At 39.2% G+C, this 24,812-nt stretch overlaps 3 protein-coding genes and 1 non-coding gene across 4 annotated transcripts; 3 read left to right on the top strand and 1 right to left on the bottom strand.

Annotated features, from left to right (window-relative positions):
• The first annotated feature begins 2,787 nt into the window (after nt 1-2,787).
• Nucleotides 2,788-7,267, top strand: LOC139656207 (G-protein coupled receptor 4-like). Its single transcript, XM_071533711.1, has 3 exons — nt 2,788-2,955; nt 3,588-3,775; nt 4,510-7,267. Exons 1-3 carry the CDS (start codon nt 2,800-2,802, stop codon nt 5,060-5,062), a joined length of 897 nt encoding a protein of 298 aa, XP_071389812.1. The 5' UTR covers nt 2,788-2,799; the 3' UTR covers nt 5,063-7,267.
• Nucleotides 7,268-9,406: 2,139 nt separating this feature from the next.
• On the bottom strand, nt 9,407-16,313 carry lhb (luteinizing hormone subunit beta). Its single transcript, XM_071533690.1, is given in 6 exon segments — nt 9,407-9,644; nt 9,647-9,737; nt 11,169-11,287; nt 12,778-12,872; nt 13,480-13,613; nt 16,086-16,313. Coding segments are annotated over 4 exon segments (441 nt in total). The 5' UTR covers nt 12,869-12,872; nt 13,480-13,613; nt 16,086-16,313; the 3' UTR covers nt 9,407-9,504.
• On the top strand, nt 14,945-15,016 carry trnae-uuc (transfer RNA glutamic acid (anticodon UUC)). The gene has a single exon. It is a non-coding gene; the product is annotated as a tRNA-Glu (tRNA).
• A 1,247-nt stretch (nt 16,314-17,560) lies between the features above and the next one.
• On the top strand, nt 17,561-22,276 carry cox20 (cytochrome c oxidase assembly factor COX20). The gene is made up of 4 exons (XM_071533691.1): nt 17,561-17,695; nt 18,585-18,699; nt 20,202-20,265; nt 21,282-22,276. The coding sequence occupies exons 1-4, from the start codon at nt 17,663-17,665 to the stop codon at nt 21,424-21,426; spliced, it is 357 nt and encodes a 118-aa protein (XP_071389792.1). The 5' UTR covers nt 17,561-17,662; the 3' UTR covers nt 21,427-22,276.
• The last annotated feature ends 2,536 nt before the right edge of the window (nt 22,277-24,812 follow it).

Genomic DNA, 24,812 nt, shown 5'->3' with positions numbered 1-24,812 from the left:
GACATCCATAGCAGTCACGGCCGTCTCTCTACAAATGTTACAACTAGCTGCAGATATTTGGGAGTCATGTTTGACTCCAGTTTAACCCTAGATAATCTTGTCAAGAACGTGGAACAGTCCTTGCTTCCTTGAACTCAGAAGACCCTCTAAGATGAAGCCATTTTTATCTTTCAAACACTTTACTGTAATTCCATATACTCCTGTCTTAGCTTCCAAAACATATCCAGACTACAACTAGTTCAAAATGCCGCAGTCAGACTGGTACCAAGAGAAGGCAGCACATTACCCCCATTTTACCCTTTCCACTGGTTTCCAGTAAAATTCACTTTTAAAGCACTTGTTATATCTCAGATCTTTTAACCCCATATGAGCCAAGGCGCAGTCTAAGATCCTCGGGCACAGGTCCTTTGGTTGTTCCACAGGCGAGTTTGAAAACAAAGGGAGATTCTGCTTTCTCCATTAGGGCCCCTAGACTAATAACCTGCCAGAGGAAATCAGCTCAGCCAAGTTGGTGTCTTTGTTTAAATCACTTTTAAAAACACACTTTTCCGCTTTTCATTGAGTCCTGTTTTTAATCTGTTACTTGTGATCTGTTTCATTTTTTCACCTCATTTAGTTCTTATCCTGCAGGTCTGCTGGGGCATTATTTCTGAATTCAGTCTTTTATGAGTTGTTGCAGCCAATAATGTAATAACTACCATTAATGTAATAACTGTCAATAACGTAATAATTTTTCTGTTCTTAATGTAATAAAAGTCGATAATGTAATAACTGGCCAATAATTTAATACATTTTCTGAACCAATAACGTAATAACTTTTTGCGCATAATGTAATACGTTATTACATTATTGGTTGGTTATTACATTATTAGCTGGGTTAAAAAAACAAAACATGAAAATGCAATAACTGGAGCCGATAATGTAATAATATATTTATATCACTTTATTTAACCCTTGTGCATCACTAAGGACATTTTTGTCCTTTTCATTTTTGATTTTTCAATCATTTTGGCTGTGTTAATGCATATGGCATAAATTTTGGCAAGGTGTGTATTTTTTGCTTAATTTTGAAATTTCAACCTCAGCTCCTATAATAAATCTATAATACACTGTCTAAAATGTAGCAGTGGAAACCAGGAAAATAGCATGTATTTGCCCCATGGGCCAAACATGAGAAAATGGCTCAATCTGGTGGAAAATAGTAAAAACTAAAATTTTGAAGCCAGCAGTCCAGAATGAAAGCCTAATATAATAGAATGCATGATTTTATTCTGCAATGGCAGTGGGATCAAAAAATGTAGTTTTAATGGGTTTCAATGGGTTTAGATTGAGCCATTTTTTCCATAAGGATTTGAGTGTCTGTATTTTGCCTACACGTACACACACACACACACACACACTAATTTCTCAATACACACATACACACCACACTCCGACATCCATACCAACACACCCACACCATTTTAGTTGGATTTTTTTATTTTCATTGGCCTGCAGTGCTCCATAATGCCCCTATTAGAAACCAGGAAAATTGCATGTATTTGCCCCATGGGCCAAACATGAGAAAATGGCTCAATCTGGTGGAAAATAGTAAAAACTAAAATTTTGAAGCCAGCAGTCCAGAATGAAAGCCTAATATAATAGAAAGCATTATTTTATGCTGCAATGGCAGTGGGATCAAAAAATGCAGTTTTAATGGGTTTCAATGGGTTTAGATTGAGCCATTTTTTCCATAAGGATTTGAGTGTCTATATTTTGCCTACACGTACACACACACACACACACACACACACTAATTTCTCAATACACACATACACACCACACTCCGACATCCATACCAACACACCCACACCATTTTAGTTGGATTTTTTTATTTTCATTGGCCTGCAGTGCTCCATAATGCCCCTATTAGAAACCAGGAAAATTGCATGTATTTGCCCCATGGGCCAAACATGAGAAAATGGCTCAATCTGGTGGAAAATAGTAAAAACTAAAATTTTGAAGCCAGCAGTCCAGAATGTCAATGGGGACATTTTTGTCCCTAAGGTCCTCAGAGGGTAGTTTTTTTTAAATCTGACACTGCACAAAAAATAATAATGCATCAAAATCAATGTTGTTGCTAATCATTGACATATCCCAGACTGTGATAATCCCCCAAAAAAATTTCCCCCTAGCATTTAGTATATGGAAAATAATTCATTTTTTGTGTTTTTTTCATAAAAAACAACAGTGGTATTATGTAAACAAACTGGCATTTAAAGGGTTAAAATTCTGAAAATGAATGAATATTTGATAGTTATGATCAGGATTGATGTTGGTTAAAAGATTTAACTCAGTGAAAGTGGAAAAAAATATTAATATATAGTATTTTTATAGCAGTTTTAGGAAGGGGACATTTTTGTCCTCTAAGGTCCTCAGAGGGTAGCTTTTTAAAGTGAGGCACAAGGGTTAAGTTTTATTTATTGGCTATAAAGTGTCCAGCTTGACCTAACCCTAACCCTTTTATTCCCCTAAATCAGTTCAAATTATCCACAGTCTTATTCAAGATGTGTGCTCCTGTTTCTGATCTAAGTTGTGATCTTTTTTTTTATTGTACATATTTTAGTATTTCTCTTTTTTTGTACTGTTTTGTATGTTTTATTGTGTAACCCCTGCTGCCATTTCTTGGCCAGGTCTCCCTTGGAAAAGAGATTTTGAATCTCAATGGGATGTAAAATAAAGGCTAAATGAAAAAATAATAAATAAACCCTCCACCTTTCCCTGCTCTGCTATCCCCAACAACAGGTCTCACTCTGAAGAATGGAAGATTTGTACGACAACACCACCTTAGAGTACTTACATGAAGATGGCGAGCTGCAGCCTGACTTCTCAACCGCCTTACATGTGATGACATGGATCGTCATCTCCATCGGCCTTCCTTTGACCTTGGTGGCCATCTATGCTCTGGTTTCCCTGGTGCGATAATTATTTATCTATTCATAGTATTCCCATTATGTCACATGCAGTTCCTACCAATACTGTGCTCTCCCATATAAACAGCTCATTGGCTGTGGCTGTCATTTGATTGTAATTACCTATAATTTATTACAATCACCTGTTATTTTCCCCCCAAGATGGCCGTGTGGTGATTTAACAGAATATTATGAATTGGCCATGAAAGGTGATTCAGTTTTCAAGCACCACAGTCATTCATTTTCTACCCACTTAAACCTTAGTACTTAGTCCTAGAACATTCATACCTGTAGGCAATTTAGTGTCTAATCCACCTGACTTGAAAAACATTGAAATGTAGGAGGAAACCTCCGCTGTGACAGGGAGAACATGCAAACTCCTCACAGCAGGGCAGGGAATCAAACCTGCGTCCTTCCTCCTGTGAGGAAACAGTGCTAACCACTGATCCACCGTGTCGGCCCTGTTAAGCACTACAGTGTAGCATTTTATTGAATCATCTTTATTCTGTCAAGTTTCATCTCATTTTCATTCAGTTATTTGTGCATTCATTCGTTGATCAAATCATATAGTCACTCAAATATATTTAGTTTTACTTAATCTGGTCATTCATTTATTTTTATCACTGTTTCCTGTAGGTGCGAGGCGGCCATGTTGCGCCGATCTACGTCATCAACCTCCTCGTCTCCGACCTCATCCAGTTCTGCTGCATGGCCGTCCGGGAGGCAGCACCCTGGGGAGGCACCCACTTTGTTTTCTCTTTTATTATCTACGATATTGGGTTGATGGCCAGTGTTGGCTTCATGGTGTGTGTAGCCCTGGAAAGGTAGCTAACCATCTGTGTGTTTGTGTGTTTTTGATGCATATCTCTATCTAGCTAGCTATGAATAACACCTTTCAATAGTGCCCATAACTGAATGGACTGAAAAGGTATTCATTTAGACAAGGCTCAAACAGAAGGCCACAAGCCAAACTTATATAAGGAATAACAATCATATGGTCATAATTATGACCATGTGACTTAATAAGACCCTTTAAAAATGATAGGACAAATTACAGGGTGACAACTGTTATTACATAGAAATTTGCATAACATAACTGGTAATTTCTGGTAATAAGTAATTGTTTGTATTATGAGTAAGTTCTTGGTTAAATGCCAGTAAATACAGCGGTATAATTAGCAATATTACCCTAGAGTATTATAACAGTACTACATGAATGTAGTTGTGCAATGATTACTGAATAATTGCTATGTAATACTGTAGAAACATTTGCTTGCCCATCCTTTCCTTCACTCATATAAATAACACTTCCATATTGTAGTTCAGAAGACAAATGAGATTGTTACAGTATTGTTACCCAATGCCTATTATTTTCTACCAGGCTTGATACCTCAATATTACACTAATGCATAATTAATTCCTCCAGTAGGTATGACAATACAACACAACAATTCACACCTTTGTTAAATTTAACTGGGCTATCTATCTACCTATCTATCTATCTATCTATCTATCTATCTATCTATCTATCTATCTATCTATCTATCTTGTATTACAGGTATTTGGTGATCGCCTGCCCACTGTGGCACCGCTTCAGAGGAAACTTGAAGGTCTCTCTAGTGGTCTCCATCATGGTCTGGGCCTTCTCCATCATACTCCACATTTCCATCTACTTTGCCAGCTCTGGCCCCTTGGTCCCAACCATCCTCCTCTCCATCTTCTTCCTCCTCCCCTTCCCCCTGCTCATCTTCTTCCTGGCTGGGACCCTCAAAGCTCTGTCTGCTTCCATCTCTGTCCCCCCTGAGGAGAAACGGCGAATCGTGGGAGCCTTGGTTCTGGTGCTGCTTAACTACACACTGCTGTTCCTGCCCATGATCATTTCACTCCTGGTGGAAGTAATAAGTTGGATTGAACTCATTGATATTAAACTGCTTCTCATCTTCCTCCAGCTCAGTCCTCTGGTGGACTTGTTTCTGTATGTTTTCATGAGGAAAGGAGCCGTAGACAAGCTGCTGGCCTGCCTGTGTCGGTGCAGGATGACCAGAGAGCAAGAGCAGGGACAGATCAACACCGTGAATGACGATACCACAGGGAGGGTCAGCTCCGTGTAGGAAGAGGAGGAGAGGGAGAGAGAGAAGGGGGAGAGAGGGGGCAGAGATGGAGGGAAAAGAGGAGGTGAAGAGAAGAGATGGGAGGAGCCTTCCACCACCGAGAGAGGAGTCATTGATAACTGTTGGCAATTTGACACCTGAGAGTAGAGTTGAAGCTAGGGTCGGCAACTTTGGAGAAATTAGCAAGAATTTGAAAGTACACAACAAAAAATCCCCCCCTCCTCCCTCTGTGCTCCCTCCCTCCCTCCCTCCCGTAATTCCTCCTTCCAGCCGAGGCTCATGGGCCTGCATGAGAGGGGCAAATGTAATAAATTCCAAATATTTTATCCAAAACGCAGTTCTGCCAGCTCAATGTAGTTGTAACTAAAACATTAACCAGGAAAAATATTTTTTGTCAGCATAAATTTGTCATTGCCATTAGAAACACATACTGCTATAAACCTAGGTGGAGCTAGGTTCACTCTGTACCAGAGAGAGAGCAGCTTCTGGGCAAACTGGGACAAACCTTTTACACAAAACACAGGTCTGCTAGCTCAGTCTAGTTGTAACTAAAACATTCAACAACAAAAAAAATATTTTTTTGTCACACATAGATGAGCTACCGCAGCTGCAAAGGCTTCCTTACACAACAAGTTTATTCTAGTCCCAGTATTCAGTATTGTCACCAACAGAGCAGAGAAGAGAAGTGTTGCTGGGTGATCGCTGTTCATGTTGTCATCACACTGGATGCTGCTAGTAATAATGTAATACTGTCATAGCGTTGTATTTGACTAGTTGGTTTTTTTTTTTATTTGGCAAATAATCGGTCTTGTTAATTGAAATAATTCACGTACGTAAATAATAATAAAGTATCCTTCCTTCCATTTACTCTGATTGGTTCATGCTTCACCGCATCATCAGAGCGTGGAAAAAAGTTGAAGCCAGCTGAACTTCAATTTGTAGCTGCACACCCCCGACACTCTGCTACATTTTACACTCTGGTGTTTGTAGCTTTGTGTCGCTGGCTCACATTGAAAATGAATGACTTCCTTTGTAGCCTGTAATCTGAACGTACCTTAAAGATGACGGAGCTTCCTCCATCAGGCTCTTAACAATAATGATAATGATAATGATAATGATAATGATAATGATAATAATAATAACTTTATTTATATAGCACTTATCAAAACACAGTTACAGTGCTTCACTGGAATCAAAGAAAAGTAATAATAGTAGGAAGAAAGGATACATGACAAGGTGTTTTGGCACACACTTTTATTTAAAGTTCCATCTGTTTTTAATTGTATCTCTGTTTGTTTGTTTGTTTGTTTTTGTTTGTTTTTTTAGTTGTACCTGTTTATCTCTTGTATTACCTTTTATTTCTATTTTTTATCTTTTTTTTCAGCACACTTATGTAAAGTTCAGTCTGTTTTTAGTTGTATCTCTGTTTGTTTGTGTGTTTTAGTTGTACCTGTTTACCTCATATATTATCTTTTATTCCTATTTTCTATTATCTTTTTTTTTTTTTTTAACTTTTCTATCATTCATTGTGGTATCACATCACTGCTTTTGGGTTTTATTGTATGTAAATCACTTTGTAAACATTGTTTTTAGAAAAGTGCTATAAAGTAATTATTATTATTACTATTATTATTATTAAGGTAAAATTTAAAGGTTCCATATTGTGTAAAACAGGATTTCCATTGCCTCTGTGATTATAAAGGAGTCTATCTAAACATGGTGAAAGTATCAAAACGCACGGTCGGCAACTAAATCCACACAATCCATATGAGAAAAAAAGCAATTATTATTATCACTGTTTTGTTGTTGTTATTATTGTTTTGAAAATAAAGCTTGGTCTAGATATATTTCTTCTTGTTCATTGGAATGGTTTTAGCATTGTAAAGACAGCCTGTCTTAAATTGTATGCCACAGTAAGCTGAATTCTATCAGTATTATCCTGTAGCCTCTTGACTCAGGACACATGGTGTATGAGTTCATAGCCAGAGTTCAGCCACAGTAGTTTCAATAGCAGGTAATGCTAATAACACCACAGCTTTTTGTTATACTTCATGTCTCAATTTTTAGATTTCATGTCTCAGCATGGCAAGTTTATAGCGAGCAATGTAATTTAATCACAGCCAACTCTTCTTGAGGCAGTGATACACAGAGCAGCTTTTTGTGGCGACTCTAGAAAGCAGCAGTGTTGCATCAGCAGGAAATTTAAGGGATGCTGATTTTAGGTCTGCTGACATTTCAGGCTTATTTATAAAGTTTTTGAGCAAAGTTTGTGTATATACTGTATGATTCAATCCAAGCCAAACTCTGTGACTCTGACCTGACTATCAGCACTTTGCACTGATTTTCCCTAACTGTCTGTGATATATCAAAAAAACTAATTTCTATCATGTTCAAAGCATGAGATTTCTACATTTCTACTGTATCATTTTGAGCTGTTGTTTTTAATCATATTCCTCAAAATTAGTGAATGATGGAATGTGGGAAAAATTAATATGCTAATATTAGTTTTTATTAATTAATATGCTACCAATGGTTTTCTATGTTTTTAATGTTGTGGCATGCTCATACTAACAGCCACCGACCCACCAACACACACACACACACACACACACACACACACACACACACACTGTTGTTTCCAAAGAATCTTATCTTTCTTGTCATCTGAAAACCCAGTTTTGGTGATTTCCATGTTTTAACCACATGGTCCTCTGTATTGAGGAAATTCTCTGACCACTCTCTGGCCGGTGAAACCCTTTGAAACCCATTGAATAAACGCAAAAATAGAATCCCTAAACATGGGAGTTATTCGGCACTTGACCGCCATGAAAACCAGATTATAAAGAAAGATGAGATAAGATAGCACACTATTAATCTCCTTGGGGAAATTCAGGTGTCACAGCAGCAGCTGTCAGAATAGTACCACGGAAAAACAAGTACAAGAAGATAATAAAAGAGAAGAGGTAATTGGATGAAAAATAGAGGTAATGTACATAATATAAAATAGAGACTACTCACCAAGATCGGATGCAGCTGGACTAGTTTGTAGCATTCAGATTTTTACTTGAACACATTTGTGAACATATCCAACAACAGATCCCACTACTGTGATTTTCAGCTGACTGTTAGTCCAACGTTTTAGAACATAATTTTGCCAAATAGCAATTGATAGAAGAGAACATAGTGGAGGGATACCATTTGGGAGAGATAGTTCCTGTTTGGGAGACCGGCTCTACTTCTATTTTTAAATGTTAATTTTAAACCAAGAATAGAAATGCAAAATGACGACAGACCCGGATGCTTTGTTGTCTTATAAGCAGGATCTGTTGTTGAGTCTGTTCACCAACGTGTTCAATGTCAGTTTTCAGGATATTTTCGTGGCTAATTCAAACGCTACAAACTCGTCCAGCTGCATCTGATCTTGATGAGTAGTTTATACTCTGGTGTTCATGGCGGTCAAGTGCCAAATAATGTTAAAACTAAGTGGAATATTATTTTAAAAGTTTACATTTTGGAGATATGCCGTTTTCACCCAACATGAGTATTATATGATGTTATTAAGGTTCACACATTCAATTTCTTGTCTCAACCTATTTAAGCATGCCTAACTATTAAACTTTCTCTCTCCTGTGTCTCAGTTCTCACGTTCCTCCCCACCAAACCCCTTTCAGCTGTTTGTCTGTCACTCTCATTTCACTCTCAGTACAGAAACCACAGGAGGAAACGACAGAGCCACAGGACTCTCCATCAGCGAGGCAGCACCCTCCACCCTGAGTCTCAATTCCCTGGGTTCCTCGAGCCGACCGTCGACCCCATCATCTCATCCGACCCCTCGATTCACCCCCTCACTCTCGACCCCTAATTCATCCCACCACCCTCGTTTCATCCCTCCACCCTCGACCCCTCGTTCTCTCAATAAACTGTCTAAATATATCTCATATATTTAGACAGTTTAGACAGTGGTCTTTGTTGGTGAAAACTATGTCTATGTCTATGCGGTGTGGTTAAGAAAAGAGCGGGTTCCCATCTCTCTCTGTCACCTCACACTTCCTTTTATCTCTGCAAACCGCCCAGTAAGCTTGAGTGCGTTCTCACGCCTCTATCTCCAAACCCCTCTGCACTTCTTACATGTTAACAGCTGTCTACTTCTGTGCATGTCTTAATGTGTTCATGTGAAATTGCCAAGTAGGAAATTTGTTTTTTTCTGACATATCTGAGAGTACATGAATGCACAAACTCCTGTGTTAAGTGCCCAGTCGTTAACTCAATGACAGCTTTTTCTTTTTCCTTAAACATCCAAGACAGATTTGTTTGTGTTTAATAGCACAAGATAGATACATCAGATTCTTTGGCATTGACAAATACAATAATCAAGTTATTACAGTTTTTTTTGTGTTCTGACCTTCAGGTAAAACACGCTTTATGCTCCAGTAAACTTGAGACTAGTAGTAGTGAGGTGTGTCGCTCATGCAGAAGTCGGGCTGCAGGCTCTCGAAGGTGCAGTCGGACGTGTCCATGGAGCAGCGGCCGCAGTAGCAGCTGGCAGCCACAGGGTAGGTGACGGTCGGGTCCACTCCAGAGGACAGTCGGGCAGTTCAAACGTCTTGTAATACACATCCCGGTACGTGCACACATGCTGGTACACGTTGCTGAAAGGTATCTTGATGACTGGGTCCTGGAGGGAAGAAAACACGGTAACTCTTATTCTGAGTAGTTACCAAGGTAGTTAAAGGAATAGTTAACAAGTAGTTCTTGAATAAGACTGAATCAAGTAAGGTAAAGACTGAATCAAGTAAGGTACATAAGATGAGACTGTTAGATACCATGTTGATGAACCAGTATGTAATGACTGGTTCCTGGATATCTGTGAATCCGCATAACTTACTTAATGAATCGTTCCTGATTAACTCAGTGGCACGTAACCAATACCGAATCGTTGCTTCCTTATTACCTCCATATTAGTTCATATTTTTGTGTCCCTTCAAGTAAAGTAGTGCAGTGGTTCTCAACGTGAGGTCTGGGGACCATCAAGTGTCCTTCAGGGGATCTCCAGCAACTGATGAATTGTTAAACTTCAGCATTATTTCATTTACAAGAAGTTAACACAATTAGAGAATGTAGAAGAATGACTGTTTTGATCATAGTTTCTGTGTTATCTCTCTACCTACAATACAGATAGTCATGGGATCCTGGACAAAATCATATCTAACAATAAAAATATTCTCAGATTTAGGTCCAAGAGACAAAATCTCATCAAATGGGGGTTCATATGGCTGTGATGTGAACTAAATTAGGGGTCCTTGATATGGAAAAGGTTGAGAATCACAAGTAGTACATCATACTGAGTGGTTACTAGTAATGCATTACCATTTAGGATAGTGTGATGCACTGCATTAGTTGAGGGGGCACAAAAATGGTAACTAATGGAAAGGTAACCAAGAAGTAATGATGCATTACTAGTAACCACTCAGTATGATGAACTACTTTATTTCAGGGGAAACTCTGTCACTGACTGACCTCAATTTCTCTCTTGATGAGCGTGTGCCAACAGCGCTGTGGCAACACAGCTTCCTGTACATTCTCACAGACAACCGCAGCAACAGCTACAACACGTCATCACAAAACAGAACAACAAAACCACACAGTTACTCTATCTATCCTTACAGAGAGAGACAGAGAGAGAGAAAGTCCATTTGCATTACAGTTGAGTCACTTCAGTCATGGGTTTCTTTAGAAGAGAACATGTGGCAATGGACAAGAAGCATGATGTTGCTCAGAAAATGAGCGTGGGTGCTTAGCAAACCCTCCCTGGATAAATAGGAGTTAAAAAAAACACAAGAGATGAGAATACAATTAAAAGCCAAATTACTATATGAAGGGTTTCATTCCAAAAAGCTAGTTCTACATCACTTTTGTAAACATGTTGCTACCTGAAATTCATCGGTCAAAAAAGCACACAATTCTGATCGATGGCTCATAGTTTTAACAGCAACCCATAATGTGCTTTACTTTCAGACCAGCCATTTGTTTTTCAAATTTAAGATATCTCAGTTTGGAATGAACCTCTTTCATATCTTTTTATAACTCTTAAGTTTTCCCAGTATACCTTAGTGATGCAGTGTCCGCTGCAGATGGTAGTTTCCACCGGGTGGCATCGGGGACAGCCCTCCTTCTCCACAGACACCGTCTGGTTGATGAGCTGGCAGGGCTGCAGCTGGTACGACCCTGATGGAAGTTATCGGATGTTGGGACAAGACGTCTCACAGTTCCTTGTGTTATATCACACAAGAGGAGATACCAAAATATAGAGTAGCTGCCAACACCTAATGCTGCACTAGTAGGCATAAAAGTAAGTTTTGTAACAAATAAAACCATCAGATATTTGAACAGTCCCGCCCCTCCGCACCCCTCGTATTAAATAAAATTGCCTTTTTCTCCCTGACTCATATTCCATTGGTTTAGACTTTTGAATGATCCCTCATTGCTTTATGTCCCGCCAACATCCTGTTTCAACAGGAAATGCATTAAATCCAGGAAGTAAAGATGCCGTTTCATGGGGTCTTTAAAGCTGAAACCTGCGATTTCCTTGACTTGACTTTCAATGATTGTAACATTTGTAACAAGCAAATAGTAAACAAGTTGTCCCACACCAGTGATGTAGTTCCACCCTTGGGTCAGTCAGTGATTGCTGAGTGTACTTGAAATATGAGTGAAATTGTATAAGCATTTTCGTATGGGACAATGAAAGGACAGATTGACCATATATTTCTGTTGCCTACTCTCCTCAGAATTAGGCTTACAAGTTATATCTTGAAATGTAGTAACTGTAATTGTCCTGTTTTTACTCAACAGTACAAAATAGAAAAACTACAATATGCAATAAATACAATCCGTACATTACACAACGTACACTACAATACAATTTATAATACAATATACAATATAACATACAACACCAGGAGCATGAGTGTTATGAATAATATAAATGCTAAATGATAATGCTGTCAGGTGGACAGAGCTCGCGCATATCCACGGAAATAAACGGCAATATGATATAATTGTATAGATTTTACTTTTCAAGCTTCAGCTTCATCACATGCATGATATTGGTCAGCCTGCTTACTGTGTGGGAGAAACGAGCTAAGTTACCTCCCGATCTCAGCGGAGAAACAAGATGGCGGAGAAACGAAACTTAAACTTCTGGCTCTGTGATCCTGTGATCGAGTCCACATGGTTCTCAGGTTCTCATGTCTTTTCAATGTGTGTGTATTGTGTCCAGCCGCCCCCTAGCAGCACAAAGTCAACGGTACAGTGTGACTAACAAACGAACGACCTGCTCAAACATGTCATCAGCGGTCCATGGCAATACTGTTTGTATTGTGTAACCTGACTCCACTGTCTAGATAGATGAAATAAATACTTATTACTGGATAAAAGTCCCGGATTCCACATTTAATTTAATGTATTTCAGCATATCAGTGATAATGAATCACTCGGTAACAGTTTTCTGATCGCAAAGCCGACCTACCAGCCGTGACATCACTAATTGAAACATGGCCAGAAGTTTCAGCCCATAGAGAGCAGAGTAACAACAATTTTCTGCCCCTAGAAGCAGATGCAAGACTTCAGTAAAAAAATAAAAATAAAAATAAGTACAGGATTAATGGTATTGACTATATAGAAGCCATATAATTCTAATAATAATATTGTCTTACCTACAGGAACCATGGGCCAAATGGAGCCCAAGGCTCCCAGACACAGGCTCAACATCAGGGGGAACATCACTCCACTGACTGAAACAACCATCGTCCTGCAGGAGACAGGGTGGAGATGTTGGTTAGTTAGTTAGTCAGTCAATTAATCAATCAATCAATCAGTCAGTCAGTCAGTCAGTCAGTCAGTCAGTCAGTCAGTCAGTCAGTCAGTCCATTAATTCGTATGCCAGTTAGTTTGTCTGTCATTTTGTTTGTACAAGCAGCTTATTACGACCTATAGTTACATTTTAAAGTTAAGCGCCCTCTAGCGGTCGTGTAAATAACGTCAACGCGTCTATTTAAAAGCCCAACCAGGGACTAGAGCAGGTAATTAGCAGTAGCTACAAACTCCATGTGCACACATCTTTTAGTTTTCAATTTTGAAGTGTAATTATGTTAACTGCACTGTCCCTATCAGATAAACTACTAAATATAATAAAAATGTGTGCATGACTGGACTTTTATGTCTTTTTTATATCTCTGTTGTTGTAGCAGCTCTCTCTTGGAAAAAGAGAACTTGATCTCAATGAGACTTCCTGCTTAAATAAAGAAATTATTATGAAGAACACTGGAGAGAAAATACAGTTTTACATGCCTGCCATTTACCTGTGTTAAATTTGAATAAGTGGACCTCAGGTTGTGAGTGTGAAGTGCCTGACTCACCTGTCTGCTGTCTGCAGCCGGTGTGCTGCGGCTGGCTGACCTGAGGAGGATTTATTCGGCACAGAGCGCCGCGTGTCCAGGATGAAGCTCGCTGCTGTCGGACGTCACTGTAGCGCAGCCTTGGTTACCTGCTTCTGTTGAGAGAAGGACAGGAACGGAGGACAGTTTTAAACCTTGGTTTTGATGTGCATGCAGGCTCGTTTTCCAGCACCACCCTGCTTTACATCCATCTGCTGTCAATGTTCAATCACATTTCAGTCATATTCCCGCTTCACTAACCTTTGGGCTACAACCCAAAATGTTGCCTTGGAGCTGTAAAGGTTATAAGTTACATTACCAGGGGTCACGACCATCAAGGGGGTCAGTAAATGATTAGAAGTGATGAGATGACTTAAACAAAGTACAACTCAAGTATACAAATATTATATTTGATATTTTATTATACAGTATATTCACATTGACCAGTGTGGGTTTTTGAAGGCTGATACTGATATTTTTGTATTGCAGTTGCCAATCTTCTGTGTCAATATTCAATATCTTTAAATTTGACTATTTTCATGCCAGAAATTACAAGTATTCCGTGTTTTCCTCAAGAATTTTTCTTCTCATTGGGGGGAAAAGCCTCTGAATCAGCATTTAATCCATCATGGGACACTAAAACTCTCCAATGAAACACAGACTGATGAAAATTATTTCAGTGTCAGCAGCTCTTTAAGGCAGAGTGACATCCTCCACCTGTTCAATGGGAGGGAAACTCATGGATACATTAAATAAAGAATTAAACAATTAAATAAATTAAATGTGCAAAGAAAATGCAATTTCATTGCAGATTTTACAGACTGCTCTTGTGTAGCTGTGTTCAGGGAGGAACCTCTATCAGAGGTGGTGGATGACATCACTGGTCAACATCTGATATTTACTAAAAGGCCAATATCAGCCTGATATATCGATCTAACCATAATATAGTATATATAGGCTACTTCCAGGCTTCCCCCATAACTGTCAAGTTAAACATCCTAACAAAGGAAAATAAACCATAATTTAGTATCACTGTTCACCATTTATTCTGTACATGATCCTTCCTCAGCTGTAGTGAGCTGTAGGCCTCCAAGATGGCCGCCAGAGGGCGCGTGTGTCACCGAACAGCTCCATACCTGTGTATTACAGTATGTATCAATATTACCTATGCGTCCAAGTATATTCTGTTCTTTGTTTCATTATAGCCTGCTGCCTTTAAGTGTGCGTGTTCAGGCTCACAGGCCAAAGAGACTGAGGACTGCAGTATTTTATGAATTACTCAGAGAGAAGGCGCTAATACGCAAAATGTAAACTGGATTAACAGAGCAACAAAAACAGTGTTTTTAACCTATTTGTGTGGTAAAAAATTATATTTTATCTTGTTTTCATCAGTTCTACCCAGGCTGAAATATTACGTTACACCAACATTATATTTATTGTCATCATCTCCCATATGGTCTAGCGGTTAGGATTCCTGGTTTTCACCCAGGCGGCCCGGGTTCGACTCCCGGTATGGGAATGATGGTTTTTGAGGATCACTGCAGCCTGATGGGGGCGGGAGAGCGTCTGGGACAAACAATCGAAACTCTTGAACAATTATGTCCTCCGTGACTTGAGGAAATTTGGTTGTTTCTGGCGAACAGGACGGTATTTAGGTAAGAAAAGGACAAATAAATCAGTGAAACATGAACTTATCAAAAAGGAATATGCAAAATATATCCTATCCTATCCGAATTGCTCTGCTGTTGACTGTTTTCGTGCTCAGTTGCGTTACTGAAATGAATATGCTGTACATGGAGAGACTACAAAAATCACTGTGATATTCCTATAATATTCCTTCAGGGAGTTTTTTTGTTATCTCCTATATTATCGCTGTAATAATCCTACAATATTCCTACAGGGTCGTGCAACTTTGCTGTAATAGGCCATTTGTATAGTGTCATTCTAAAAATGATCATAGGATTACTGCTTATTCTGCTACTTATTCAAATGAATAGTATAGCCTAGTATTATTCAAATAAATTCCGGATTACATTACATGCAGTTTTGTCCAACAAGCTGCAGTGCAGTGGTGGAAGAAGTACTCAGATCTTTTACTTAAGTAAAAGTAGAAATACCACAGTATAAAAATACTCTGTTGCAAGTAAAAGTCCTGCATTCAAAATGTTACTTAAGTAAAAGTACAAAAGTATTAGCATCAAAATGTACTTAAAGCAACAAAAGTAAAAGTACTCATTATGCAGAATGGCCCATTTCAGAATAATACAGTATATATTTTATATTATTGAATTATAATCATTGATGCATTAATGTGTAAGCATCACTTTAATGTTGCAGCTTGAAATGTGGGGCTGATTTCCACTACTTTATATAGGCCTACTGCTGGGTAGCTTACAGTGATCTATAATAATACATCACAATTTATTAGTTGATTATATTTTGTATTAATAATCTGAATCTGCAAAGTAACTAGTAACTTAAGTTCAAGTTCAAGTTAAAAGTTCAAGTACAATATTTCCCTCTGAAATGTAGTGGAGTAGAAGTATAAAGTAGTATAAAATGGTAATACTCAAGTAAAGTACAAGTACCTCAAAATTGTACTTAAGTACAGTAGCCTATTCGAGTAAATGTACTTAGTTACTTTCCACCTCTTCTGCAGTGGAAACAGGAGAGCTCAGTGTGATGAATAATCCTGTTTGGTCACAGTGGGATCAGTCTGACACGCTGACTTCCTCCTGCAGCTTTTATTTTAGACTGTAGTCACTTAATTCCTGCAAGGCTAAGGGTTTTTAGTGGGTTAAGATGACACGGTGATCCAGAGGTTTCCTGTTTGGGACAATAAACGGACACTAATCCCACATGGTTCCTGTTCCCATGCATCTGTTATCTGGCTCACATAACATTTGGGTCCTCATGGGGAAATCGGGCCATTGCAGCAATAGGATACTGCAGGGGAAGACAATAAATAACACATAAAGCACAAAACAGTAGAAATATATATATATATGTATGTATGTATATATATAATGTAACCTATTAAATATGCTGTTTCCAAATAGGGCTTATATAATCAAACCCCTTAATTGTATCCACGAAAAGTCTCTAATTTCCCATTACATAATCATTAATTATCCATTAAAAATAGCATACCATAGCTTTAAAAAAGCAAGGTTGGTATCATGGGTTTAATTTTTAAGGGATTTATTCATGGGTTGCTTTGTGGAGACATTTGTAATTAAGGGATTTCTCATGCCTTTTATGCAGGTTTACAGGGTACTAATGAGTTAGTAATGGAAAGTTCCTGTCTCCCTGAATTTTACATTAAAGTAGAATTATTATTTTTCTTTATTTAAGCAGGAAGTCTCATTGAGATCAAGATCTCTTTTCCAAGAGAGACCTGCTAACAACAGAACAGTTATATAAAACATTAAACAGCAACAAATCAGCAATCAAACAAAAATAAGTGGAAACAGTTACAGCCAATGTCAGAAAAATCATGGATTAAAAATAAAATTTGAACTTTTCTAAAGAAACAAGGGATTCCAATTTCAAAGAACTTTGCAAATCATTCCAATTGTAAGGCGCAGAGTATCGATAACCATTTTTGCCAAGCTCTGTATTTACATGCGGAATATATAAGATTAGGTAATCCTGAGACCTGGTTTGAGACTGGCTTTAATCGTGATTAGAGAAGAGAGATATGTAAAAGAAGTCAAAAAAATAAGGGGAGTTTAAGGGGATTTTGAATGAATTAGGGGGGTTAATTAATCTAAATGCAAGGTTATTTAATGGGATTACTGGTTCGTAGGGTATTTGTACGTTTTTATGTCTGTTAAAAGCGTTGGGGGCTTAAAGGTTACAGTGAGGTGACCATTCATCAAGAACAGTGCATTCCCCATGCATTCCCCATGGGGACCCAAGTTCAGCTGTTCATACATGTATGTTAAATTTAAACACCCTTTGAGCGACAGTTAAAACCTCGGAACCAAACATCGCGCCACCAAAGTTTTCTCTTTTCAGGCCGGCGATCAATATCGGACGGACCCACTTAGCACATAAGGCGCATGCGTAGTATCCAATGTGATTACGAAAATCGCTGCTGTGTGATTTTTCCAAGGTAGTTTTAGAGTAACCTTTGCAGAAGGAGAAAAACTACTGCGGTATCATGGCAGGAGAGGAGGAGGAGAGCAGTAATAAGGTAACTTTAATGCCCGCAGTGTGTTGCTAGTAAACAAATATTAAATGTAAGTGGGGTGCTAGCTTGTTTGGTGTTAGCTTCCAGTTTTCAGAAGGTCAACACAGTAACGTCTGGTTAGAAAATGAAATGATAACGATATCCATCTGACTCAGTTACACGCATGGGGTTTTGAGTTGATCTCAAGTCAAGTTGAAGCTGATGTGTTTGCCGATACATTGAACACATGCTAATATAGACAGTTCAAACATTCGCCTGTACATTTCTTCATGCGGTAACACTGGTAGATCGTGATTATCAAGCTAACTAACAAGAAAGGGACATTATTTCGTTCACTCTCTCTCTCGATGTTCACCCTAGTTGTGTTAACATTTAGAGAAGGCAAACAGTCAGCCAACTGAAGTAAATTAACTTAACTTCAGATAACATGGCTACGTCAAAAAGCGAACGTAGACCAGATGCATTCTGTTCTCTTGTACGGAGAGAGCTGTACGCTGAAGTCCATTGAAAAATCTGATAATTACAGGTTGCCTTGCGTCTCGGCAAATGATGCATACCTCGCAGAACAACATTTGAAACATTTACCTAAAAACAAGGAGCCACTGTAAAAATCGGCATACACGTGATTCACTAAGCAGCGCTTTATTTCACTAAAAACTCGACTTTTATATCTAGTTTACCCTGCTCGCCACCGCCTCCCAGTTGTATTAGTTTAAATTTATTGAAGAGTGGATGTTTCCCTATGGGCATATGTATGCTGATAAACAAGACAACAATGTTGCCAGATTTTTTTAACGGAGTTTGGCCTGATATTCACTTTGTAAAAGAGAAATTGTCACATATTGGGGTGTGTGTTTATTCCTGTGTCCCTGTCTGTCTGTTTGTCCTTCAGGGGTTTAAGCTGCTGGGCATCCTGGATGTGCAGAACACGCCCTGCGCCAGAGAGGCCGTCCTGCACGGAGCTGGAGGCTCACTAGCTGCTGGCCTGCTGCACTTCCTGGCCACCAGTGAGTCACACCTCGAGTCATAAGTGTGTGTGTGTGTGTGTGACTTTTCAGCACTCGTATAGTGAATTTCGGCTTTGCATTTAACCTTTTGTGTGATTAGTTTTGCATATGTATTGTTGTATTATGTTGTCATGATGCTGCTGTTTCTCTGGAAAAAGAGAGAGACCTGGGCCAGCGGAAAAAGAGGTTCTGACTCTTAATGGGACTGTCTGGTTCGATAAAAGGGCAAATACAAATATCTAAATTCTTCCAAAAGGTCATAGTTGATCCTTGCAGGAGCTTTGTGTCCTGTCAGTATCCTTGAGCAAGACACTAAACGCTAAACTACCTTCTCACTCGCTGTCAGTCACTCTGGATTTGCCTGATATCAGACAGAATTGTCAACTCGTTCCACTCCATTTCCATCTTCAGTCTGACATTGCCTCCACTCTAACCGATTTCCGTGGGGGAGGGGGATTCGATTTTCCCTAACCAATCACTAGAGACCGTCGTATCCGCCTGAATCTAACGTCATTTTAAGTCGACACTGATGCGCAAAAATTGATTGGCTAATCGTTAGTCCCCCCCACACCCCAGCGCTCTTTGGACCGGTCGATTTTTCTTTCATGTCACGATACCAGAATCAGTCAACTCGGTGCAGTGGGCGGATTCAAAGGTCTGGACCCAGGCAAACTCTGGATAAGAGTGTCAGCTAAATGCCTAAAATGTAATGATGTAAAATGTTAAACAGGGACAGACAAGGTTTCTCACCAGTTTCAAATCCAGTGTTCCCCATTGATAGATTTTTTGTGGCAGTCTACCTCACACACTCTCACCTTCACCCCTGCTCTCTGCCACTTCTGATGTGCTAGCAGCTTCAGGCGGGAGATTCTTCAGCCCCAGATCGCCACCCGGCCTCAAACTCAAAGTCAGGTTTTTGAATGATCTTCTCCAGGCTGTTTCTCAGTAGTATCTTAGCACTGAGATCCAAGAGGAGCTGTCAGAGGAGATAACCCAGCAAACATTTTGACGTTGAATAGATGTTGATAGTCGTCCAGAGCCGTTTACTGCACGGTTTGGTGAAATCGGGACCAAAATATCTTCCTGACACCAGTTCAAAACCGTTTCCAAAGCTGTTTTTTAATATGAATTTGCCATAATGTCATCAAATATCATGAAAATTTTATACTCATTTGTGTTGACGTTGAACATGGCCGCCTGCTGCACATCGCTGTCTGTCAAATGTTTGCTGGGAAAAGCTCAACACAGATGCCTTTGGGAAACCAGACGTCAGTCCTGTAGGTCCCCTATCAGGAAACACCAGCTTTTGAGAAGAAGTTCACATGCATCAAAAAAAACCTTGTGAAAATCCCATATCTCTCATTTCTGTCAATGAGAGGCAGTCATTTTCAGTACCAGAAAAAGCTAACCTCTCATATGGCATGGGGGTGACCTGTATGAACTCTGAAACTCGTTGATATTCTGCTTAAATTCTCAGCAGTCCTCTCTCCTGTCGCCTGCAGGTCGAGTGAAGAGGTCTTTTGACGTGGGACTTGCGGGCTTCATGCTCACCACACTGGGGTCATGGTAGGTCCTCATGTTGACTGACTCTTCATCCTCCTCTCAGCTGGCTGTCGCGTTCTGCTCAAAATTAACGCTTTGTCCCGGTGACATTCATGGTGATTTTTCAAAAGTTTTTAGACATTTATTTACCCAGGGAAGAACTGAAAACTGCATTTTCCTCCCAACTTCAGCAGCCTTACTGTCTGTCTGAAGGTTCGGATCAGATATGCAGCCATTTACTTGAGCGGTCTGTTGCGTGTTTGAGCCATATAAATGTATATAAATGTCACGCTTTTGCTTATTATAGTCATTTACCACCATGTCAGTAAAGAAAATGGAGGATGTACTGTATATTATGGCTGGGCGATATGGGTGAAATCAATATCACGATAATCATAAGGATTTTTCTCGATATCAATATATATCATGATATGGTTCATGTATGCAAAATCGCGTTAAGTAATCAAATGAATGTTCATCTCATTGAATCGAATGGTAATGTTAGGTGTGATGTCAAACAAAACCTCATTTTATGAGTTTTTAAATAAAATTTGCTTGTCATCATCAATTTAGACAGCAGAAATATGTGTCACAATATTAAAATATCTTCATATCATCACGATATGATTCCACTGAAAGACGATAAACGATAATATTGAATTATCGCCCAGCCCTACTGTATATACCAGTGTCAATGAAACAAATGTTGGAGATTAAGTTATCTATGGAGCCACTGAGAAGCTTCTGTTTGGCTACAGTACTTCTACACTCTCAACAAAAGTGACATGAGTACCCGATATGGTACATTAATCTTCCTCACGGTACAACTTGAGTTGTTTATGGAAAAATACCCAGAGGTGAAATGTAGATGGGCGCAACACAACCAGCAGACCGCAGCAGAACAACAACAGACCTGGCGCAGCAACAAGTTTGAATGTGGAAATGTTATGCATGCTGTGTAGTTTAGGTGTCGGTGCTCATGTTTCTAATGGAAAACAGTAAATAGCACCTGAACCAACCGGCTGTATTTCCCTCTCCAGGTTCTACTGCAGAATGAACAACGCTAAGCTGCGCGTGCAGCAGAGAGTGATCCAGGACGGCATCAAGAGCAAGGTCATCTACGAAGGAACCGGCCTGGACCCCACACACAAACCCAGACTGGAGACGCCACCCGGCCCCTCGTGACCCCTGACCCACCCTCCCCTTGTCCCCCTTCAGCGGTCCGGCAGTTAAACTCTTCCCCCTGAGAGAGAGGAGGAGGTGTTGACATCTCAGGAGGATGTTATTAAAAAAACAAAGGCTCAACGGCTGCTTTCATCCAAGGAAATACATTAACTGAGGCTGCATAATTGATGGAAAGAATAATATTATTAATAATAATATTGACTTTTTTTTTTTCTTAAAAGAGGTGTCACACAGCTTCCTAAACAAGGTATGCTCATTGTGTGCAGCGCCTGGCCTGTCAATCGAGTTGCTTTAGAAAACCTGCTTTGACATGCAGTTGGCTCATTTTTCTGTCATTATTGTGGCAACATCAAAACAGTCTGAGCCACTCTACTGAAAATTAGTAATAAAAACAGTAGAACAGCATGAGTATTTGTTGGTTTAAAGTTTCATACATCACTAAAATGGCAGGAAAATGATCCAGCTGCAGGACAGACCATCACTGCAGGGGTTGATATTATATTGTGGACTGTGATTTATGTATTATAGGTTTGTTTTTAAGTGAGGACGGGTGTAAATAATGCATGTTAAAGAGACCGTCTGTATGTCACAAACAGGCATTTCATCCATGAAGGCTGTATGAGTAAGAACACACTCAGAGAGAACTGTGAATCAGATGTTTGTCAGATTTAAGTGGCCTTGTATTTATTAAACTGTCTGCTGGATAATGTTATGGGACAACTGATTCTTTTTATATGAAAATCGTCTGTGACAGAGTGGCAGATTTGAATTCACATCAGTGGACCTGTGATTGTTTTATTATTTAGTATTTAAACGTTTGATTGTCTGGTGAATAAATTGTCTGCTGATCTGGTGATTGGTGTGTGCGGTCTGTCAGCTGGGGCTGGGGAAAGTTCACTTTAGTTTAGATTAGTTGTCAACTATTAAATTAATCACCAACTATTTTGATAATCGATTAATCGGTTTGAGTATTTTTTTAAGAAAAATAAGTCAAAATTCTGATTCCAGCTTCTTAAATGAATATTTTCTGGTTTCTTTACTCCTCTATGACAGTAAACTGAATATCTTTGGGTTGTGGACAAAACAAGACATTTGAGGACGTCATCTTGGGCTTTGGGAAACACTGATCCACATTTTTCACCATTTTCTGACATTTTATAGACCAAACAACTGATCGATTAATTGAGAAAATAATCGGCAGATTAATCGACAATGAAAGTAATCGTTAGTTGCAGCCCTAGTTTAAAATGCAGTTAAGATCAGTAATTTAACTGAAGTTGCACTATAAACTGACATCTCTGCCATTGTTCTACTCTGACAAAATGACTGCTGGCATGAAGGCAGATTTTACTGTTGGATATTAATGAAGTAAACACCTTTACTTAGAGAAAAGACAAGTTCGCTACAGGGGTCATGGAGGTTTCATGTTATACCGCTTTTTGGATTGAATCCCTGCATTTGTAAATTACAGAGTTGTCATTCTGTATAGTTTGTTAATAAGTTGGATAGGACAAGTTTTTCATGGCAAAGGTTTTACAGTGTTTTGTGTAACCTCTGAATGGACTGACGGACACAGGAATATTTCTCTTCATGACCCTCATTCCCCTTCTACTCTTCCACTCTCTACTACTGTCAAAAAAAAAAAAGATTCTCCAGATGCTACTTATTCCTGTTGAAGGCTAGCTGATGAAGACTGTGATGCATGGTTGGTTTGACCTCAGTTGACAAAATGCACTTTTAAGTGTACGTCGATTTGGAAAAAAGCGTCTGCACAATGACAATGTAATGTGACATAATTTCTAAAGTCCATTGTCAGGACACTGTGGCTTTGACCCTTGACCTCCTTACTGTTGGTCGCTTGTAATGTTGGTAATCAAGGAAATTCATCTTATTCTACTGTTACACTCATTGTAAGTGACTCTGGATAATGGTGTCAGCTAAATGCCTAATGGTAAATAAACTGACTGAACCCAGGCTCGGTGGTGCTGTTGTATCACCAGATGGCCAGCAGATGTCACTACATTCATGTTCTAGCTGTACATGCTATGAGCGTTATCCAGTCCAGTCCCATACTGTATACACCTGTGGGCTTCAAAGTGAAAATATCGTGAAGCACGGCAGATCACACACAACAAAATGTCATTATTCCTTCAAGGATACAACATCTACAAGCTGAAACGATAAAGAATATATATACAAAACATTTGGCATAACTTTTACAGGTGTGGGAAACAATTTTCAACTTCCATTATGCATGCTTTGAGTGTCTGTGGAAAGCCAACCGCGTTACTTCTTCTACTTCGCATTTAATTTAGAGAATTTTTTTACCTTTTGACACTCACACTTGCTGCGGTGCGTTCCCTTTTCATTGCGACAGGTTTGCTCTAAATGAAATGCTGCACACTCCTCGTTCCTTAACACAAACGTTTAGATGATAGTCTTCAGAGAATACAGCTTTGTAAGGACAGATATGCACGATTCAACAACGTTTGCAGATTTTCCACTTGTTAGAAGAGAAATACATTCAGACACTAGATTAAATGACTTGTTCACATGGACATTTTTTGCAGTGTAGACTCCCGCGTAACAGCAAGTGGAATAGTCTAAATCCCAGGAGTAGGACACAAGCGGCTGCATAGGTACATATATTATAGGAAAGATGGGGTGGGATGATAGGTGTTTGGTTGATTGGTTGAATTAGGCCTCATCTCAGACTCATCTGCACTAGGGTTCGGCCTGTATGGGGTTTTTGAAGGCCGATATTACCATTCATGGATGACCATTGTCATGCCCAAAATATATACAGATTCTTTTCAGGGTGGAAAAGCCTCTGAAACAGCATTTAGACCATTATGGGACACACAAACTCTCCACTGAAGCCCAGACTAACACACACACACACACACACACACACACACACACACACACCTATTCAATGGGAAACTGGGAAAGACCCCCACCTTTAAATGAAGAATTGTTTTGCAAAAAATGTATGGATAAATAAAATGATAGTGGACATGACTGGCCGATATCTGATATTTAATAAATGGCCAATATTAGCCTATAAACGGATAATATTATATATCTATCTAACCCTAATCTGCACTACACCTTTTAACTGGAACGAAGAGAGGAGACCACATTACCCCCATTTTAGTGTTCCTTCATTGGCTTCCAATTGCCTTAGGAATAAATTTCAAGATTTTATTGATTACCTATAAGGCAATTAATAGATTTGCCCCAACCTACATTTGGAGTAAGTTGTGGAATAACTACTACTGTTACTACTGGTCAAACTTCGCACAGCTACATCCGCATCTTCTATTAAACATCAGCTAAAAACACAGATTTTTAAACTAGTCAGAGGTGGAAAGTAACTAAGTACA

Source organism: Centroberyx affinis, unplaced genomic scaffold, assembly GCF_046629955.1.
Source record: "Centroberyx affinis isolate AG114_WGS23_722 - 3 ecotype Tasmania unplaced genomic scaffold, CSIRO-AGI_Caff_v1 ptg002406l_1, whole genome shotgun sequence".
NCBI lineage: Eukaryota > Metazoa > Chordata > Actinopteri > Beryciformes > Berycidae > Centroberyx > Centroberyx affinis.
Note: the sequence above shows the minus strand (reverse complement) of the source record. Positions and strands in the feature narration are given on the sequence as shown.